Source organism: Phaenicophaeus curvirostris, chromosome 3 (assembly GCF_032191515.1).
Source record: "Phaenicophaeus curvirostris isolate KB17595 chromosome 3, BPBGC_Pcur_1.0, whole genome shotgun sequence".
In the NCBI taxonomy this organism is placed as follows: domain Eukaryota; kingdom Metazoa; phylum Chordata; class Aves; order Cuculiformes; family Cuculidae; genus Phaenicophaeus; species Phaenicophaeus curvirostris.
The window spans coordinates 43,345,482-43,359,671 of NC_091394.1; the positions used below are offsets into that span (position 1 = coordinate 43,345,482).

At 36.4% G+C, this 14,190-nt stretch overlaps 1 protein-coding gene across 1 annotated transcript; it reads right to left on the reverse strand.

Moving 5' to 3' along the window:
• Positions 1–740: 740 nt before the first annotated feature.
• Positions 741–13,845, reverse strand: TRIP13 (thyroid hormone receptor interactor 13). Its single transcript, XM_069853808.1, has 13 exons — positions 13,743–13,845; positions 12,030–12,195; positions 11,589–11,718; positions 10,317–10,372; positions 8,747–8,837; positions 7,183–7,255; positions 5,527–5,590; positions 5,189–5,275; positions 4,711–4,817; positions 3,549–3,702; positions 3,252–3,364; positions 1,992–2,061; positions 741–1,423 (listed from the first exon to the last, which is right to left on the reverse strand). The coding sequence occupies exons 1-13, from the start codon at positions 13,832–13,834 to the stop codon at positions 1,328–1,330; spliced, it is 1,299 nt and encodes a 432-aa protein (XP_069709909.1). The 5' UTR covers positions 13,835–13,845; the 3' UTR covers positions 741–1,327.
• Between the last annotated feature and the right edge of the window lie 345 nt (positions 13,846–14,190).

Here is a 14,190-nt window from a genome sequence, read left to right on the forward strand (position 1 = left end):
ACTCCCTTCAGGTTATCTCCTACAACAGCTGCATCTTACAAAGACAACTAAGCATATTAATGAATTCTCACAGCTCTAGGACAGGTCATCTCTTAGTGTAAAATAGCTACATCTTACAAGACAGATTTATATGACAAGATAATTAAACTTACAAACCAGCTGCACCAAAACTTATCAATTAATTCTCACAGAAACATACAGAAGTTCTTGAAATTTGTGGAGTCACTACAGTTCTTAAAGAATCTCAAATAAAGACCAAAAGATAATTCCATGCTTTTGCATTACCATGGGAATACTCCAATATCTACTACAAAGATCATTAAGACAGGCACACATAATATACACCTGTAATTGAATGAATACTCATTTTAAGTCTCTAAATCTCTTTACTTTAAAAGCCACAAATCCATCATGGACTAGAATTGGCATAAAATTTTGCCTTTCAGTGGTTGTCCTGTACCTGGCTTCTGTTAAGTTTCCTGCATGCATCAGTATTTCCAATGCAATGATTGTGGGAATAATAGAGTACATACATAGTTGAAAATGACTGAATTTGGTACCATCTTCTCCCATCTGCCTTTTTTAGGGGGTGTAATATTTAATATTTTTTGGGGGGAGGAATAATATTTAATAAGCCACTTTTAAAAGTAGCATAATAAACAGATACTTAGAGAGGCTTAACAAAGAGGCTCTCTTTACATAACTGTATGTATGTATAATAAAAATTTACTAATGCTTGACAAGTTCTGTAAAATTTTTAATGCAGTTTATAGTGTTCATCAATAAAAATAGTTAATGACAAAATCTTTCATCTCGTAAATATACAGTATAACTGATTTCAAAGATACAAACAAGAAAGTAACAAAATGCACTTTCATTAAGCTATTTCCAATACCAACACCTAGGAGGCATGCATTAACTGTATATTATCACCTTAAACTGTTTCATTTTCATTTAAGAAAAATTAAATTTCTAATCTGGTAACTCCCCTGACACTTCAGTCTTTCAGATGACTACACATAAAATAATTATAAATACAGAAGTATCTGATCAAAAGACCTATCTTAAGCTTTTGAATCTGTGTAATTATAAAAAGTAATACTTGATATTAAATTTCAAGATCAAGAGATGTCAGTATAAAAAGGTCTGGACCATCACTGAGCACTTTGAATCCTTCCCAGGATCATGCTTGTTATTTCAGAAGCAATAACATCTTTTTTCAAGGTATTGACAATTTATTTTATGCATGAATAGAAGTTGCACAGTGTGTATGAAAAATATTTATTTTTCAGTGTTAACAATACAGACAACTATAAACAGTTGAATATCACACAGGGTCTGCAAGTTTGTTTCTTTCTTCAAACTGTTTGTCTACTGCAAGTGAAAGAGCCTGAAGAAATGTTGCCATTGTAACACTGGGGGACTGCAAATAATGAGAACATTTTGTTAGACATACTACAGCAATAGGCATACATAATATTTTATGTACAAACCACAGTATTTAAAATAGAAATACTTGACTTCCAAGTTACAAAATTTTCAAAATGCTACAAAGCATAAAACTGAAGGTTTATTTTAAACCAGCTAGCACAGTAAAATCAAAGTCAAGCTATACAAATTCTCGAGTCAATCACTATTACTGTGTATTTGCACCAAAAAGTTTTCAGCCAATTAGTTTTATTTATAAACTGGCAGAGAGTCATGTTTCAACAGGAAATTATTAGAGAACCAATACCAGTGTTCTGTCACAATATTTTATTAAGTAGAATGCTGTTGAACATATCAATCCATTCCATCTTCTTCAATCTCATTTTAGATTACAGGCAGCACAAGATTATTTCAGTCTACAAAGCTGCAGAAACAGTGCAATTTAGATTACAATGGCAGTGTAGGTCTTTTAACTCAGAGCATCTAAATGTCTTCCCAGCTATCTCAAAACCAAACCAGAATACATCGAATAGGATAAACTTACTTGAATATAATAAACTTACTTGGATATAAAGTGCATGTGCTAGAAAAGGTAGTTTTCTCAGGACCCGGCCACTAAGACCTTCACTTTTTCTGTAGTAAAACAGAGACAAGCACTGCTAAAATGCTACATATCCACTCTTAAAAGAGGATCTTTAGTTTTCTGACTTTCTCCCATATGTTGCTCTAAAACCCCTCAAATCACAATTCAGCAGGTCATTTGAAGCACTTTTAACAGAAGGGGGAACTGAGCAGACAATTTCAGCCTATGGGAGGCTGTGCAGCACAGAGCAGCAGGCAAGAATACAGGAATAGCATATTGACATTTGCCAGTCAAACCTTAGAGCACGCCCTTCCCATCACCGTGCCGTATCTCATTTATTTTGGGGAACATCTACACTGAAAGGGTATGGTGCAGACATGACCTTCCACCCACACTTGGGAAGACCTGAAAAATGTGTTTTGAAGGCTGGACCTCATAGCTACTGCTTCTCTCCTTCTTCCCACCACTTACACACAGCTTCCTTTACCTCACCTACTTGATATATGTTTCCATCTCTTCCAAGCACCAGTCTGTATATGTAAAATCCAAACCTCTACGCCTGAAAAAAAACCTTATTGCTTTTACACCACTCCTCATTGGTTAAGACTGCATGCTTCAGGAACAGAAGGAAAACACGCTTTCCTGACTTTATGAATGTTATTTTATTTAGTTCCATAGGGAATCGCACTTTGAAAAAATACTGCTTGATACTGTGAATATAATTTTTATTGTTTCTATGCTGCAGTGAAAGACTATTTGCTCTACTGGCATACTCAGCAAATCATCACACTCTCCATTTACACTTCACTCCTTTCCCCTTTGCTTCTGTCCACTTATATAATATCTCGATGCTAAAAACTGACTTAGTAGATTGCAAGGCATTCCAAGACACTTTCTTAGCAGGAACTAAGGTCAATGCTGAAATGTGTTACAATTCACAATATCCATTGAAACCTAAGGCATCTCACTAATCCAGCCAGCAATTTGTCAAGAGACCTTCAAAAGGCAGGGCAGAAACCAGAAGCAGTACTAAGCCAACCCAGATCTGAGACTAAGAAATGTTGACAAATCCTGATCACTTCCACATATGTCCCCTGAAAGGTTCTGCATTAACCCTAACAGAAAAAAAATTGAGATGTTTCATTACTGAGATGTTACAAAATTTGATTACTTTTATACATCATTCCACAACTCATTATACACCCACATGTATATAAAATGTAGAATTTCAAGATCTTACCTTGAGATTTCTTTCAGTATAAGGCTTAACCTTGACACGTTATTTTCTATGAAGCCTATCATCTCTAATTCTCTGAGTGTCAGGAGCTGCTGTCGAGGATATATTATTTGACACTAGAAAGTAGAGTTATACACTGTTGTATGAAGAACTTAAATATATTTAAAATTAAATTCTACAATAAGAGTTAAAGTACAGAGAAGGAATGAAGTTTGTGTATTTTTATTATTTAGGAAGTATGATTAAAATGTCAAATTTATTAAAATAGAATATTTTACAGTCAGGCTTTCAAGATATTACCTTCATCAGTTCTTCCAAGCAAGAAAGATATATCCTAAATATTGCTGCAGTGGATGGAGGTCCAATGTATTGCTTTATGTCAGCCCTGTCTACAAAGGCCATGTCAATTTTCTCAGTAATATTTGAAGTAGTCAGGATAACTACATTGGGACACCTTTAAGATAAAAGCAGATTTTTAGGTCACATGTACAAGAATTACCTCTTTTTGTGACTGACAAATTGATATCTTCTTTTTTACGACCCAAGAGAATTCATGCAATAAACAGTAACATCACTTTTGTCAGCCAGCAATTATACTATATGATCTAAAGCTCTTGGCCAGTTATCACCAATCTATTTCAATGCACGGTCTCTTTCTTCAGCTGTTTCTCAAGTGTCCAGTTTCTGTAACCCTATTTTAGAAGCGTCACACATTAAGTATCTAGAGCTATCTACTGGTGTAGTTTCTGCCACAAAAAAAAAACGATGAAAAGAAGATTCGTTAATTTGAACATTTAATCTGCTTGTTTTCCATTTCAATTTGGTTTAACTGGCAATGCAACACATTCTAACCACAGATATTAGAGTGAACTTAAAAGAAAAATAACATCTCCTGGCTCTAAGAATACTCTTAACTATAGCTACTTTCAGATGAATCCTGTGAACTTGTATGTATGAATAAGCTACTTACCTTTAATTAGCCACAAGACAGGCAGGTTCTAGGGCACCTTTCTTTCTGTGAACAGAGCCATGTATGCCCAGAAAGGGAAGGGAAGTGGCAGGAATTAAACAAGACAGTGCGCTGCACTAAATTCAGCACACGAAGTACAACAAACACCATTAACAGATGCTTCTAAGCCATGTGTTGTGCAAGTTTGCTTTAGATTGACTTCCAGAAGCTGCAAAGTATGAATTAATTCTTTGATCTTATTCTCACCTCTCCAAGCACATATCATGGCTATCTGTCCTGTATCCCTCCCCAGCTTTATCTGTAGATTTGATTGTTCACTCAGTTACATGCCTAGTATTTTGTTGGATTACTCCTACTTCTTTTCACAATTAGCATCATTAACCAAGAGTAGTTCACTAACCAATTTGGTTTAGTAGTCCAAGTAGGAATTCAAATTTAGCAGGAATCCTGAATTTGCCAGTTATTTTTGCTCTTGCAATAACATGAATTTACCTTTTAATCCGATCTATTTGCGTCAGTACAGCATTCACCACACGAATAGCATCTGAAGGCTCTGTGCCTGCCTTGAAAGCACTGCGGGCTGCTGTGAGGCTTTCCACCTACAAAAACCAAAACCAACCAACCAATCAAGCAAAAAATATCATCACACACCAACCTTTGCCCCCCAAAAAGTTTGGAGTGCTGGCAAGCACCTCTGTCAGCTCCCTTAATACCCTCAGGTCAATCCCATCCAGCCCCATAAACTTATGAATATCTAATTTGCCTAGCAGGTCTCTAACAATTTCCTGTTGGATCAAGGGAGCCTTGTTCTGCTCTTCCTCTCTGTCTACTGGCATACGAGGTTGAGTATCCAGGGAAGATTTCACCTTACTATGAAAAACTGAGGCAAAGAATGACCATTATCACAGTTCCCTCCCATCAATTTACTTTCTGCTAAACTTTATGTTCACCAAGGCTACTAGAATCATACCTCATCAATCAGTACAAATACAAGAGCATCTTTGTCATCAATCAACTCTCGAATCTTCTGGAACATTTTGGTTACAAGCTTGCCACTCTAGAAAGACACAATACGCATATGATTAGCTGTTTCCTTAGCACACAACTTTCCAAGCCTTACTATATCTAAAGACAGAAACATCTGTTTATTAAACTAACTTTCTAATGTAGCTTCTATTCAAGATTTTCAAATGCATTATTTATCCTGGGTGATTTTTAGTGCACACTTACTTTATGAAACAAGCTCAACAAGAAACAGTGTAATTTTTAAACCGCAAAGTCTACTTAATTAGCTACATCAATACATACCTCAGAAAACCATTTAGAGAAAAGGCTATGGCTGTTTATCTCAATTAACTGTCCATACCTATACCTAAAGTATGAAAGGAGAAAGAAGTATAAACTGTATTGTAAATAAAAGTCAGTCATATCATTAACTTCCATAATGCCCATTCCCTCCATTTCAACCCTGGAATTCCGTGAATTAATACTTTACATTTCTTATTTTCAAAACATAATACCTGTTTTGAGTTTGTCACTTCCAGGAACATAGAATCATAGTACACTTTGGGTTGGAAGGAACCTTAAAGATTATCTAGTTGCAACCCCCCAGCCATAGGCAGGGACACATCCCACTACATCAGGCTGCCCAAGGCATCATCCAACCTGGCACTGAACACCTCCAGGGATGGGGCAGCCACAACTTCCCTGGGAAACCTGTTCCAGTGCCTCACCGCTTTCATAGTGAAGAAATTCTTCCTTATGTCTAGTCTAAATCTGCCCCTTTCCAGTTTATAGCCATTGTCCCTATACTATCACTACAAGTCTTTGTTAACAGCCCCTCCCCAGCTTTCTTGTAGGCCCCCTTCAGATATTGGAAGGTTGCTATAAAATCTCCTCAGAGCCTTCTCTTCTCCAGGCTGAACAACCCCAACTCTCTCAGCCTGTCCTCATACGGGATGTGCTCCAGTCATCATCTTTGTAGCCCTCCTCTGGACCCGTTCCAACATTTCCATATCCTTCTTATGTTGAGGATTCCAAAACTGGACACAATACTCCAGGTGAGGTCTCACAAGGGAGCAATAGAGAGGCTGAATCACCTCCCTTGACCTGCTTTAGATGCAGTCCAGAATACACGTCTCACTAGAATTCTTTATATTAAATTGCTATCAGAATTCCTTCATCAGAACAGGTCTATCTAAATAGTTTAAGTAACAGTCACCATGCTATTGGCCTCATTTTTTCTGTTCATGTAAGATTTTGTGCAGTATAGCAAGAACATATATATAAGCACAAATCTTATTTACTTAGCTCTGCACAGGTATCCTTAAGACAAAATATGTCAATCACATATTATGCAGCCCATGTTCATAATAAATTCAGCTTGGGCTAGATCAGACCACTCCACTAATGACACATCATTTATACTACACCTGCTATTTTATATAACTTTTTTCATGTATAAATTTGTTAAGTTGCTATGAAGTTTAAGGTCAAATCTTATTACTTGTCTGATACACAGACTGACCTCTGCAGACTGTAGCACTCAGACAATCCAAGTACAAAACAAATTGGTTACAAAATCACTACTTTTTAAAAAAAAAGGCTTTCTTAAACATGAAGATACAAATAGCAGGCTTAATACTCTGTGATCCTTCATCCTTTAATATTCAACTATGTATGATTTGAGCACAAATTACTATATCGCCACTGGAATTTGTTTTGCCTATCTGTGCACAAATAATTACATATTTTAAAATGTATTAGAATATTGTATCCAGTCTCTTTATCAGACCAATTTTATTGATAGCCAGACACCCTATAAAAGAAATATTATCACTTTAAAGAAGTTTAAAAGAACATTAACACTTGGCACCATTTACTTGAAGTCAAATATTAAATATCTTCAGGCTACTGAAAAAGAACAGTAGCAAATTAAAGTGAAAAAATTCCAAAAATGATCACCTGTACGACAGTCGAATTGTCAGCTTCTGAGCCAACGCTTTACAGAGAGAGGTTTTCCCAGTTCCAGGAGGACCTAGTTTGAAATCAAATCCATACATTACACAGAATCTGCATCAGATTGTTAATGACGTAACATATTTTTAACTATTCTATTTCAATACAGCAATAATTGTAGAATAAAAGCACAGCAGACTGACTGTGAACACTGGCGTATTGTGAGAAGATTGCTTATTCCACTACAGTCCTGGAGCTGAGCTTTGAATTTATATAATTTCCAATTATTAGTATAGTTAGTGTAATTGTTTGTAAAGTTAAAATACTCAACAGTCACAGAAACAGAGTATATCAACCTAGCAGGGCTTACGCTCATTAGCATTCTCAAAAATCACTGCTATTCTTAAACTTATGTCTTCTTGGAACATACTTTTTTAACATGGAAACCAGAAACACATCATGTCCAGTCTGGCCAGCTCTTTGTCTTCCCAGAAACCTCTACCTTGGGCAACCAAGAGCATCTTAGGAAGTATGCCCTGGAACAAACCTTTGGATCTATCTTGACACTCTATGGAAAAGCCATGCAGATTTTCTCCAAAGAGACAAGTATAAGCATAAGTAAACATAGTATGAATGAAAGATGATGTGTTAGTGCTAAACAAAAACTGACAACATCAACCAAATGACAATACTTGCATTCAAAGCCAGAATTATTATCATTATAGCAGAAATGTATTTTGCACAATTTTAGATATCCCAGTATTAACTTCTTTGTGATGACAATAATTAGCTTATTACTAAAATTAAATATAGTTATCATAAATACATTGTTAACAGTCTGAAATAAATAGTTTTGCAAACAAAAATGTCCTGCAGCTTCTGAACTGATAAAATAGTTAACTTATGTATAATCAACACTCTTAACAAACATTTCCACTATGATCTTTGATTTTTGAATACCAGTCCTGATGGCAAAATTGTAATTGATCAATACCAAGCTATATTTTGCAAGAAAATGGATTCAGCTGATGGTAATATTGCTTATGGTATAGCCTTCACAGTAAGGTAGGACTGACTGAAGATTATAGCTTCACTGAAATAGTCACAACTACATTAGTGAGACTACTGCTTCCATAGTTGGCCACAGAACACACAACGCTAATAACACAACACGGATTTCACAGTTTCCTCAGATGTTTTTATAAGGCCGTAACTAACATTTTTTTTTATACTGCAATACAGCTCCAACTAATATATGGCTCCTAATGTATATTTTTGCACTTTATAAAAAACACCATTAGTATCACTTAAAAATGAAAATTAAGAAAACCCAACTATTGTCACTGCATTATAAATTTTAGAATTTAAATTCCTACAAAACATAGCACATCTGAACATTGATTTAATTTTAACATTACATTTCATCTAAATTTGTTTTAGAGAGAATACCTCTCTGCTGCTTTTGGGTCATCTAATTTCACTACACAGAAGTGCAATACAAGTTTTTCTAGAAGAAAAGTATAAACAGATGGCCAAAGAATTTACTTGGTTTAAGACATATTAATTTTACCATGTAGCAAAACAACTCTGTTCCATGATATCAGGTTGTCATCAACATTTTTGTCAGAAAATAGTAATGTTGTTGTCACATAATCAAGTAACTAATAGAAAAGAAGAAAAAGAGACACAATTAGAGACATATCAGCAAGTACAACTACAAATAGAATCTCCTAATTATGTCTACTGTGTACTCTTAACAACAACAACAAAAAGTTGCAACATCCAGCATGTTTTTCAATATTATATAGACATTGACTGTACTACTTTGAAAATTCACAAGGACCATTTCAGAGTCTGTAGAACCCAACAGTACCCAGCCAGTTCCATGATTTTAAGAATGAATGTTCATCATAATTACTTTCATGGAAGTAAAGCAGTTCTAGGTTTAGTCATTAAAAGCTTCCACTTCTTTCTGCCAACATACGCTTACAGTCTATAGTAATCAACTTGCTGTTATTTAGTACATCAGTAAGCCTAATTAAATAGTCATTTCACAGACTGTTTAGAAAACTGTTCTGTAAATTAGACAAATGCCGATGTGTTGATGTTTACCTTGTAAATGAAGAAGTACAATCACTGGAATGTTTTGCTTTACTACATATTGTTATAAAGACTTAAGTGAGAATATTGTATGATAAACAATCTAGTGAATTAGTTATTTGTGTTCAAAAACTTCAGGTAGGTGCATGTTTTTTTAACAAGTGCAATAAACATCTTTGTGAGTGCTGTCATAAAAGCAACTGAATTGAATCACTAGTGGCTTTCACCCACATTACAATTACTAAAATTCAGATTACAGTATTACAGTTCTATAAGCTCTTGCAGTTATCATAACTGCATTTGATGAATGCGTAGAATCTTCAAATTATAAAGTGACCACATGGAAGCATTTTGTTTCTTCTGAATGTCTTACCAGCATTCAAATAGGAGCACACTCACTCCCATAAAATAATTCAGTGTGCAACACGCTTCTCTTTTAGCAATAGCAAGCCACTAAAATTGTTTTATCATTAACACTCCATGACCCCATCAAAGACACAACAGATCTTTTGGGATGGTGATAATGAGAAATAGAGAACTGATTTCAAAGCATGCTGCTTACATTTTTTTAAGCCTTTTTGAAATTGTTTCTTTTTTTTTTTCCTCCACCAACTTTCTTTTTTCCGATTAAGGAGCCTTAAAACAATGTGCAGTATTTTAATAAAGTGAATTTCTACCCTCATTGCAGGCTGATGAATATGTTTAAAACAAAAGTGATAATCTTCTGAGAAGTTTTAAATGCCTACCAATACAACATCTCTAGCTATTGAACTTCTGATTTCTGTAATATAAGCGAATGCATGAGAAGAATTTTTTTATAATTTATGGCATAAGCATCACTGAATAATTTCACAGCAAAGCTGAGATTTTTTGCAAAGCTGACTTCATAGTAGTACTTCCTGATATACGTTTGAGATACAATGTTTAATCTCAAAATGTCAGCTTTGCCTTCTTCTGCTAAGCGTACATTAGAGAAGTATGTAACTATTAAAAATTACACAGACATTTTTGATTTAAGTTGTTATTCATTTTCAACTTACGTGTGATTTTACTTCACTGTCATATATAAGACTTTCCCAAAGGCCATGGAATTCAGCTGTGAAAGCAATGTGTTATATACATGTTTAGGATAAATTAGTCTGGGAATTTGTAATCTATCTGCAGCACAATTCAGTTTTCAAACTATTTTTGACTAAAATTAAGGATTAAAAATAGATATAGGAGAGCAGTCAAAATATATTGAAAAAATCATGAATTATTCTTTTCAAAATGCAAACGCTACTTTCTAACAGATAAATTCAGCAGTTTCACAGCTTCCATTTCCTCAAATAATTGTGATTAGAAATCAGTTTCTCAACATGAAAGGAAAAATTGCATTCTTTCCACTCTCAAGTGGGGATGGACTTGCATTTCCCCAAGATAGAGAGCTCAGAAAAGTTGGAGTGGGAGGAAGATTCTAAGCCCAAGGTGATCATTCGCCTTTTTTTTTTTTTTTTTAACATCAACATGTAGAGGATGGAAAAAAAAGCTCATAGATGAATAAGGTATAAAAACCTAAACTTGCAACTTGATTATCAATCATTTCTAGCAGTTAGTTTCTTGCTTTCAGCAAAGAAAAGCAAAAAAAGACTGAACAATTAAAAATCGCAATAATACAGGAATGTCAAAGTATCAGATTGAATTCTTCTGGACTAGAGATGTAATGGATAGTTAAGCTTTTCACAAAGAAACATCTCAGAATCACCGTATCTTTGAGCTTAAGCTCACATGTGTACTTTTCCTTCCAGCTGCAGAATTTAACTTTCCTAAGTACAAGATACTAACAGGCAGGTCAAACTCGATTGCAAAGTAAAGCCCTATTCTTCTTTTTAGAAGAGAAGACACTTTGAGGACTCTAAATCTCTTTAGTTGATTTGTTTGTTTCAAATGTAAGAGCAGCATTGTCTTGAGGATTGGAAATCAGCAATGGGCTCTGGAAAATCAATGTTTAAACTGATGAGTCTCCAAAAAAAAAAAATTTGGAATGCAGCTTGTAGGCTTAAAAACTTACATGCCTCTGCTTATGACTATACATTATTCAAGACCAGTTATTTCCACCTATGCACACATATTGCAGAAATAAATGATGTTTTGTGGAATCACCTGCAGTGGTTCAGTCAAAGTCCAAATATATTGGATTCATTGGCAAATGATTAAGTTAAACAACATACACAAATAATACCTTTAGCGGGTAGCCCTATGAATATTTTTAGCCTTTCTAAGATTTTCTTTCATTGTAATTGCTCTAGACCTTCCAGAAATATCACATGTACCTGCTGGTAGCACCCAGTGGTTAGCTGCAATGATATCCTCATTCTCTTCTTCAAGGTTTTCAGAACTTGGTCCTTCTTCATTCAGATGAAAAATATGAAGAGAAAGACTGCTTTTGGTCAAGTCAATAGGCTAGAATGGACATTAAAAGGCTTTTAATACATCATATTTCTCATACAAAGCTAATAATAGCATAAGAATATTACAGTTCTCAGCTGGCAATTCAGCTTTGAAGACTACTATTTCTGTTTCAGACCTTACTACTAAGGGGCGTAGGCCCAGAAACTCAGCCATCTTTTCCTTGATATACCAGGCCAAATATGGTAAGACAGTATGATAAGACATCATCCTACAGACCTTGTCTTGCTTATGTCCTTAGACAATCACTAGTCTACCTACAGGTAGTTCACTAGCATATGAACAGAGCTCATGACTGTAAGTACCTGTCTGTCCTTCAATTTCAGCTCCGTATCCACAATTGATACAGATCGCACATTGCTGTTAAGGAAACCATCATCAAACTCTGTCCACTTATAATCACCAAAAACAATGTTATGTCTGTTTAACAGCTTTAAGACACTCATCCTTATATCTTCTTTCTTGGCCGCACTAAAAAGAAAGAAAGAGTAAGCATTATTTATGGCATTGAAGGTAGTATGAACTAATATCAGAGTGCTTTATTTCATACACTAAGCCTCCATGAAAAACAGTTCTGTCTCACAACCACCACCCCCCCAAAAAAACAACTCAAAAAATCCCCCAAAGGAACCACCCCTAAAAGACCAATTCACACAAAACAACCCACAACCCACTCAACTGCCCCATAACATTATGCAGAAAAAACCCTTATCAAATTGAGTTTGCTTGCAAAAGCAACAAGGTCGGTACTTGTTTTTAATTTGTGCATCAAAATACACAAGCCAAAGAATACTATTTACTCTGTTTGCAGTCATATCAGAGGACATCAAATGACACAGCTAGAAGATTTCAAGAATGGACATCAGTTATGCAAACTTGCTGCACTTCACTAGGAAAAACAGGCTAACTCATGGCCAAGCTACTAGGCTAGACTTGGTACACTTAGCTTGGAAGCTCTATAATGCTTTCATGTCTGAGGGCAGCTGATACCTCAGGATGGAGACATTCTATAAGGCGAATGCCAGTAGACGAGATCTACAGGAAAAATAATACTATTTTAAGAGTTCAGAAAGGCTTTAACTTAATTTTGCAATTTCAGTAATGCATTCCCAGTAAGAATTCCCAGTTCCTTGTCTTTTAAGTCTGAGAAAAAGAGAGAAGTGGATGTTTTACACCTTGACTTTAGCAACACCTTGGAAACACTCTCCCATAGTATCCGGATAGACAAATTGGCAACATAAAGCCTGGACAAATGGATAAGAAGTTGGCTGGACTGCCCAGTCAAAGGGTTGTGCAAACCCTAAGCAGAGCTGCCAGTAAGCAGGGTGGGTAAAGGTAGGGTGACAGTGTAAATACTGAGACCGACACTGCTTTTACATCTCCATTTATACCCTGAACAGGATACAAAGCAACTGCAGCAAGTTCTTAGATAACACCAAAGCAAGGAGAGCTGTCAGTATACTAGGAAGAGGGCTGCCACTCAGAAGGACCTCTGCAGGTTGGCTATATAGTTTGACAGGAACCTCCTGCGTATCTACTGACCAGACAACAGTACAGAACTGAGGCCAAATAGATGAAAAGCAGCTTTGCAGAAAAGGAAGGACTCAAGGCTACTGGTAGACAAGTTGGCAACAAGTCAGCAGTGTGCCCCTCCTACAAACAGTGACAACCTTATTCTAGTCTGTGCTGGCAAGCATGCAGATGTTAGGTAAAAGTGATTCTGTCTACCGGCCATTTGTGAGACCTCATCTGGAGTACGCTGCACAGTTTTGAGCTCTGCTGTACAAGAGATGACAAGGATATGGCCACCAATTTGATTATGAGACTGGATCACATGATGCACAAGGATAAGCTAAGAGAAATGGGATTGTTCAACCTTTCAAAGGAATACCTGTGTGGAAACTCATAGGAAAGCATAAAGTACGCAGAACAGAGTGTCGTGCACTCTTGTAGGCACAGAGCACAAGGACAAAAAGCAACAGACAAGTTCCAGCAAGTAAAGTTCTGATCAGAAAGACCTGCTCGATTTCTGATGAACTTCCACGTGTATTTGAATGTTGTCACACACATTTGGGAGTGCTTGCTTCAAATCCCCAGCAGCTTCATCCATCCTTCTCTTTCCTAGGGGTAAAGCAACACCAAAGAGAAGCAGGCTCTCAGCGACCATTACATGGCACCGGAGCTGCCCAAGCCTTGTTCATGTGCCCCTGCCCACCCACCACGGGGACTAGCACTTCCTTTCTTCTACCCTTCCCCTGTCCCCCTCGCCCTCTTCCCTCCTCTCTCTCCCCCCTCCCTCTCTCTCCCTTCCCCTCTACCTCCCTCTCTCCCCCGCTCTTTCTCTCTTCCCCCCAGCTCTCTCTCCATCTCTCTCTCCCCACTCTCTCTTTCTCTCTCTCTCTTCCCCTCTTTCTCTTTCTCTCTCTCTCTCTTCCCCTCTTTCTCTTTCTCTCTCTTCCCCTCTTT

Coding starts and splice junctions, on each gene's coding strand:
- TRIP13 (XM_069853808.1), bottom strand. CDS start 13,834: ATGGATGAAGCTGCTGGGGATTTGAAGCAAGCACTCCCAAATGTGTGT. Junction 12,196..13,742: donor GTTCATCAGAAATCGAGCAG/GTCTTTCTGATC, acceptor CTTTCTTTTTAG/TGCGGCCAAGAAAGAAGATA. Junction 3,365..3,548: donor GCTTGGAAGAACTGATGAAG/GTAATATCTTGA, acceptor TCTACTTTCTAG/TGTCAAATAATATATCCTCG.